Here is a 7,847-nt window from a genome sequence, read left to right as displayed (position 1 = left end):
GATGTTTTGATCTTGGAGTTGTGTTTTTTTTTTGTTTTTTTTATTTTTTTAATACGTTAGTGCTATTAGTGGTGATATTTTTAGTGGGATGAATCATTGTTGTTAACAAAATTATAATTTGGTGCAATAATTAACACCATCCCAGGTGAGATCATCTGTCTTGTCTCTCACTAGCCTAGTCTTGTAACCCGTACTCCTATAATGTGAGATTTCTTATTGATTATAATATACTCTCACGCAATATCACCATTATAAACAATATTCCCTCGGAATGAAAACAACAGAGTAGTTGTAATAACAAAACATCACCCTTTATCTTGTAAGAATATTCTTTTTTCTCTTCTACAAAAGACTACAAACGTGTCAAAGAAACAAAACCCCAAAAAACACAACTATTTGGAAAGAAATTGAAAGCCCTCGTCCTACTAAAAAATTTATGAAATTAATTTTGTAAAAACTCGTCAAGTAAAAAATAAAATAAAATAAAATAAAATAAATAAAAAGAGCGAAGATGAGAACATCCTATGCCATTTTTCTTTCCTCAAGTTTGTCATTGTTCACCTAACCTCATCAGATAACTGTAACGAGCCATCCCTCCTCAACTTCAAGCTAAGACTGTTGAATCTTTCTCGCGAATATTGCCTCGATGCTTTTCTCCAATCTGTACCGGCCTTCATCATTGAAGCAAATTCCTCGTAGCTTATACGCCCATCCTGTGCATTAACAAAATGAGACCAAAATTTGATTTTAATTTTCTTAAATTTTCAAAACATTAATATGGAAAAACTAGAAACAAGTTCAAGTCAATTCAGACATATATGCCACGAGGACTTGGGAAGACATGAAAATATAATCACAATGGAATAGATGTAGAAAAATGTCACTCTTCTAAGAAATGATACGAGGATTTGTCAATAACTATAGGTACGACCTAGACGCACATTAAGGGGTGAAATTCGAGGATAAGAGCACGGGCAGTAGGTGTAGAAAGCTGATAATTATATAGCAGAAGTTAAAAGTATCACTTCACTAACTTTCCAATAATTAGTTTTTTTTCGCTTATTTAAACTATTTTTGCTTCATAAATTGTGAGTAGAAGTTCTACTAAACACTCTAGCACAAATTTCAAACATGGCCAAATGCAAGATCAAAAATTTAACTACTACTTGTTATACGTTGCGAGACTGACCTTATCTGTGTCAACATCATGCATAATCGCATTGATGACTTCCTCGATGTTGGCGCCATCTTCGTCACTTAAGGCATCCCGGAGCTCTTCAATCTCTATAAAACCATTCTGGTTTCTATCAAAGAATGCAAAAGCTTTATGCAGGTGCTCGTCATTGCCCATCTTCCTAAGATGAACGGAGACAGCGACAAACTCTCCGTAGTTCAACATTCCATCTCCATCGATATCAGCCTGTTGCAACCAGGATTCAAATTATCAATAAAAATAAATAAATAAATAAAAGCTTTTTTCCAACTTCCCATGACATAATCTAATAGTTTAATTGAAGTTCAGGAAGAGATTTTGGGGTGGACAGATTGTTAAAAGCAGAGAGTCTAGGGTACTGGACGGGTATCAAAAAATAGGGCTGTAAACGAGCTAAGTAATATTAGAATGTGTCCCACATTGCCTAGAGTTGCCACATCTGTGTTGGTTATAAAGTTTCAGTTTCCCTCTCCTTATTACTTGGGTTTTAAGGAGAAGTGTGGGCTGGGCTTTTAATTTGGTATCAGAGCTTGTTTGACCTGTGTATGGTGTGCCGTTTGTCCGACTATTATATGTTGAGGACTAGAAGGGTGTGTTGGAATGTGTCTTACATCACCTAATCTGTCCTAGACGTGGGTTTTAAGGAAAAGTCTAGCCAGAAAGGTGTGTTGGAATGTGTCCTACATCACCTAATCTGTCCTGGACTTGGGCTTTAAGGAGAAGTCTGGAACCCTAGATTTTAAGGAGAAGTGTGGGCTAGGATTTTTAATTTGGTATCAGAGCTTGGTTGGGCCTGTGATTAGTATACCGTTTGTCCAGCCAGCTATTGGATGTTGTGGTCTAGGAGGGTGTATTGGCATGTGTCTCACATCGCTTGGAGTTGTCTCATCTGTGCTGGTTATAAAACTTTAGTTTTCCTCTCCTTAATACCTGAGTTTTATGGAGAAGTATGAGCTGAGCTTTTCAATTAGTAATAGATTGTTCAAGCTTAAATTGAAAATGTAACAAGTTTCAAAATGTGCTCAAATTTGGTTTGTTTATTTTTCGAGCCGATCTCAAATGACCTTTAATTGAGACAAGCTCGAGTAGTTTGATTTTTTATAGTGCATATAATCTAGTCAAACCGAGTAGTAAATTATTCAAGCTTGACTTGAAATTTCATGAGTTTTAAAATATGTTTACGTTTGGGCTTGTTTATATAATAAGCCGATCTCAAATGAGCTTTTAGCGAGTCAAACATGAGTTCAACTCAAGTAGCTCAGTTGACCTAATAAAAAAACCCGACTATATAGACAACATGGAAGATCTCTGCATTTTGATGTTTCTATAGTCAATTAGTCAGTCATAATTTGAGCAGACAGATGGAAGGTTAGGAAAAGAACCAGCTTTCTAGAATCATTCTATATAAATAATTTACAACACACAGGCATAACAATTTGCAATCACAAAGCAAGCTTTTCCCTTTCCCAACTATACCAGTTTGGTTGATTTTTCATAACTTGTTTTCTAAATTTTTTTTGGAAAACTAAATACTAGTTTGACAAAAATAAACACTAAAGAAATATTTTCCAATTTTTAAAAGAAAATTATTTTTGCCCCCAAAATAGAAAAACATATGAAAAATAATGAGAGGTTCTTATTTTTTTATTATTATTTTTTTTTTCACCACATTAGTTTTTGAAATTTTTGAAAAAACAAATTCTAAAAACTGAACCTAACAAATGTGGACCAGATTTATTCTGGGTATTTCCCAACATCACACCAAGTTTAAATCCACAGCACATATTTCATTTTCGGAGTACTTATTTTGGGGTAGATAAGTTTTCCGTTTCCAGAAAGCAGTGAGGAAACAAAAATGAGGAATGTTTGATAGAAACATTATGATACATACAGCTTCCATTAGGATTTGAACATCAGCTTCAGGGATCTGGTGGCCAAGCTTTTGCAACCCAATTGTAAGCTCCTTGAGGTTTATCTTGCCTCTTTTGCTAGAGTCCATCATATCAAATGCTTCTTTTAAACCAGCCACTTCCTCCACTGATAAATGCTCTGCAATCACCTGTATACATGGCACATGAAAGTTACAATCATCAGAAAAGGCATCATAAAGATTGCCAAATCAACAGTTTACAAACAAATTATTTTCAATGAACCAACTAAAATTATTACCCTTAGAGCTCTTTTTTTGAGCTTGTTCATTACAGAAAATTGTTTAAGCCTTGCTTTCACAGTCTCGCCAAGTGGGACATTTGGAGCCTTCTTAGCATTATGTAACCAGGTATGTTCTGCGTTCAAACGAGAAGGCAGGGAAAAGGACGATTTAGTCCTCTCATTTGTATTAACTAATAAAACCAGAGTATAAAACACACTGATTTATGTAAGCAAATGTTACCGAGCACTTCCTGAGCTGTAAGCCGCTTCTTGGGGTCTGGATCAAGCATTCTCTTCACAAGATCCTTTGCATTATCAGAAACTTTCGGCCATGGGTCTCTCTTAAAATCAATTGCAGAGCGAATAATTGCTTGTGCTACTCCTTGTTCAGTTTCTGCGTAAAAACACGGTTATTTTGATAAGACATGGTTATTATAGTCATTTTATATTCCGCACCATATTTATAGTATTATTTACTACTATATTTTTTTTCTATGGGAGTCTGTTATTTGTCTTCTTTTTGGGCCTCAGTTTCTTCCCCTTTTTGAGGGGATTCCTTTCTTCTTGATTTCTTCTTCTTTGGATGACTCCTTGTCCTCCGATTTCTTCTAACCTTTCCTTTCATCAAAAAATGATCACTTTCTGTTGTTGCCGATCAAAATAATAATAATAACAAATGATTTCAAATGCACTAATTGTGCACCACCAAACCAAACACTACACCTACAGCCCTGAACTGTTTAACCCTCGTAGAAAAGATTGCAACTGTCCGATATAGAGAAGCAGACCTGCCCAAAAAGGTGGAACACCACAAAGTAGAATGTAGAGGATAACTCCAGCGCTCCAGACGTCAATTTCTGGGCCATAATTGCGTTTTAGAACCTCTGGAGCCATGTAATAAGGACTTCCCACTATCTCAGTAAAGCGATCACCTGTAGACAAGTGGCAATAACCAGGTAAAATAAAAGAAATACATAGGCAGACACGATGATGACACAACAGCGCCTAATACTCATATTGCAAAAACAAATTGGTAGCTAAAAGTTTTCAAATGCGTTAGTGAATGCAATGGAGTCAATAGAATGCAATACCAGGTTTGAAGAAAATTGACAGTCCGAAATCAATTGTCTTCAGAGGCGCTGCTTCCTTCTTGTTTGCAAAAAGAAAATTCTCAGGTTTCAGATCCCGGTGTATCACTCCATGCATGTGACACGCCTGCAACGTGTGGAGAATACAAAAAATTACAAGAAAAGAAAAGCAAAGCTGAGAGAGAGAGAGAGTTTGCACATGAAAGAAAAAGAAAATCTTGGAAAGACATGCAAATAAAATATATTTAAGGTTCAGAAAGCAAATCCCATTGATTGCAGATAGAAACTAAATAAAACTATGACAAGTTTCAACATAAGGCAAAAGCAATCTGCTCAATTAAACAACACTGCAGCATCAACAAAGTAACAAAAAATAGCCAAATAGCCAATATAACAGTTCAACATGATGAGGAAGCAAAGAAAAGTCAGAAAGAATACAAGAATTTATATATCTACCAGAAGGTAGCGCACACATGATGCGTGTGCAGAAAAGACAGTTGTAACCATCATCTTGTGAAAAAAGAAAAAGAAAAAAGAAAGAGTTGATGATAGGTGGAAGGAGAAAGAGAAAAAACTGAAGAAATCAAAATTTGTAATATATAAAAAAAAAAAAATTATGGTTGCGTAGGGGTAATTTGGGTATGAGAAATGAGTGACATAGCTTCAAAATATATTCTGAATTGTGTTCTTTATATAATAAAATAGTCATATATATACCTAGGACATGAACTTTGTGGGAACTTTTATTCCAACTTATGAAAAGAAAGTTTTAGTGGAATCTTCAGAAAGATAATGGTGGATAAGCCCATAAGAATAAGAACATCCATTTAACAATCATCAGCGTATAAAGGTATAAATGTCCAGAAATAATATTCTATATATGTATACACACCAAATTTAGGTTTATAATCAAATATAGAGAGATGCAGAATAAAAGGAATATTCACAAGGGACACCACAGAAAAGGTAAGATTTGGAAGCAAAGTTTCCTAGAACTTAAATATCACTTTCAAGTCTTAAATGAACCAAAATCTTTACAAACTCAAGTAATAGCAAGATTTGAACAAACAAAAACTGCAACAATTCAAGAAATAATATATCACTAAAGAACAACATCGACAGGCCTATTCAGGAACATATACAACAATCTCATAAAAATCAAAACAAAACCCAATTCAGGACACCAAATGTGCATTCAATGGAAGACAATAAGCACCGAATTGAAGACCACATCAATTGAGCAAAACACAACAATTCAAGAAATAGTAAAACCCTAAAGAAGAATTTCGGGAGGCCAATTCAGGAAACATATACAACAATCTCATTAAAAACAAATCAAATCCTAATTCAAGTAATGAAATGTGGATTCATTGGAATAAGCATCAAATTGAAGGCGATGTCAATTGAGCAAACCACATCAAATTCAATAAATAAAAAACCCCTAAAAAAGAACATTAGGCGGTTAATTCAGGAACATAAACAACAATCTCATAAAAATCAAAAGAAAACCTAATTCAGGACATGAAATGTGGATTCAATGGAAGACAATAAAGCATCAAATTGCACACCAACATGAAAATTGGTGGATGATCGAAACTATCCATATAGTCTGTACCTGCACAACTTCCACAATTGTTCGCATAACTGCTGCAGCCGCCCTCTCCGTGTAATGCCCCCTCGCCACAATCCGATCAAACAACTCGCCGCCCTCGCACAACTCCATCACAATGTGGACTGCATGGTCATCCTCAAAACTATCCTTCAAGCTCACAATGTTGGGATGCTTAGGCAAATGTTTCATGATCTCAACCTCTCTCCTTACATCCTCAATATCCACAGCAGTCCTCAGCTTCTTCTTGGATATTGATTTGCAAGCGAATTTTTCGCCTGTTTCCACATCTGTGGCCAAATATGTGATCCCAAATTCACCCCTCCCAAGCTCGCGACCCAGATTGTATTGCAGCAATATGTCTCGGCCTGTTGGATCTTTCAATACAGTGAGCTTGTTTTTTCCACCTCCAGATGCATGAGCTGTACCATAATCAATTGAGAAAGGATTGTATTTTTTGTTCTTCTTTGCGTTTTTCTTCTCGGATGAGAAACCAGAGGGCATCACACAGCAATTCCCCATGGATCAAAATCTGTAAATTTACCCCCAAGTTTCAGAGATTTTGAAGAAAACCCAACAAATCATTTAATAAAAGAACATGTTAAAATCATCAAAATCTGATGATTCAGTCTAAAAAATGGAAAAAAGACAAAAATTCAAATTCAAGCCACAAATTTCAAATATCGTGGCATTAAAAGTAAAACCCAGTATTATCTGAAGAAAAACAGGACAAAATCAGAGCTTCTTTCAGGAGAAGAATAATAATAATAATAATAATAATAATAATAATAATAATAATAATACTGTAATAAAGAAACGAATACAAAAACAAGGAAATATAGCGAATTATGAAAGAAATCTCCAAAAACTTGGGAAGATTTTAAAAATTGTCATAAATGAAAATGTTTGCATTAAAAAAAAAAAAAAAAAAACCAAAATTTTACCATAAAAGAGAAAACCCAGAAACTATGAAGCCAAGACAACTTTTTAACCACCCACCTGTGAATTCTTTTGGAAAAACTGAAGACCCAGATGGGTTTGAAGGTGAGGAAGTTGAATTAATGGAAGAAATGCAAGGGATGTATAATAGAATGCTGTGAAATGGTGAATTCAACGTGTGAATCCGCCATGAATGTGTGTGTGAGAGAGAGAGAGAGAGAGAGTCAAAAAGCACTTTTTGCAGAGGCTTTTTCTCTCTCCTAACCTCCCCTTTGTCTTTTCTGTGCCTCTCTATCTCTCTCTCTATATCATACTGTCCAATCTAATTTTTCCTCTTCATTTCTCTCAAGATCTATCAACGGTAATAAGACATCATAACCCCCTTTGTTTTCGCTCTTTTCTCTCTTCCCAATTTATGTTCATCTTTTTACTCTCTCTCCTTTTTTTTTTTTTTGCTTTTGTTTTTGTTTTTTTTGTTTTCACTCATTAAAAAACTTAAAGTAATTATAGACTTTTATTAAAAAAACATAACAGTAAAAATATATAATTATTGTTAACGTTCATCCTTAAAATAAATATTCAAAGATTTAAAAATATACATTTTTTGTTATATAAAGATGTATATTAACAGAATTCAAACTTTATTAATTAATACATATAAGACTTTAATTAGCCTTTTGTTATGCTTATTTTACTATCATTTGATTATAGGGGAAAAAATTTACAAAATCACAAGAAAAACAAAAATTAATTATAAGGAAATTGAGGCCTCGCTTGGCATTATCATTTTTTATTTTAAAAGTCAAAAAATCACTAAAAAAATATTAAAAAGTCTATAATTCATACT

The 7,847-nt window shown here is 34.2% G+C and overlaps 1 protein-coding gene across 1 annotated transcript; it reads right to left on the bottom strand.

Annotated features, from left to right (window-relative positions):
- Positions 1-289: 289 nt before the first annotated feature.
- On the bottom strand, positions 290-7,485 carry LOC114312261 (calcium-dependent protein kinase 7). Its single transcript, XM_028258472.2, has 9 exons — positions 7,061-7,485; positions 6,068-6,593; positions 4,456-4,579; positions 4,153-4,296; positions 3,606-3,758; positions 3,383-3,498; positions 3,105-3,272; positions 1,190-1,420; positions 290-713 (listed from the first exon to the last, which is right to left on the bottom strand). Exons 2-9 carry the CDS (start codon positions 6,581-6,583, stop codon positions 558-560), a joined length of 1,608 nt encoding a protein of 535 aa, XP_028114273.2. The 5' UTR covers positions 6,584-6,593; positions 7,061-7,485; the 3' UTR covers positions 290-557.
- Between the last annotated feature and the right edge of the window lie 362 nt (positions 7,486-7,847).

Source organism: Camellia sinensis, chromosome 12 (assembly GCF_055761805.1).
Source record: "Camellia sinensis isolate YWXY chromosome 12, ASM5576180v1, whole genome shotgun sequence".
NCBI lineage: Eukaryota > Viridiplantae > Streptophyta > Magnoliopsida > Ericales > Theaceae > Camellia > Camellia sinensis.
This window is presented reverse-complemented; position numbering and strand designations above follow the sequence as displayed.

Coding starts and splice junctions, on each gene's coding strand:
- LOC114312261 (XM_028258472.2), bottom strand. CDS start 6,583: ATGGGGAATTGCTGTGTGATGCCCTCTGGTTTCTCATCCGAGAAGAAA. Junction 3,499..3,605: donor TACAGCTCAGGAAGTGCTCG/GTAACATTTGCT, acceptor GTTTGAACGCAG/AACATACCTGGTTACATAAT. Junction 3,273..3,382: donor TCAAAAAAAGAGCTCTAAGG/GTAATAATTTTA, acceptor CCATGTATACAG/GTGATTGCAGAGCATTTATC.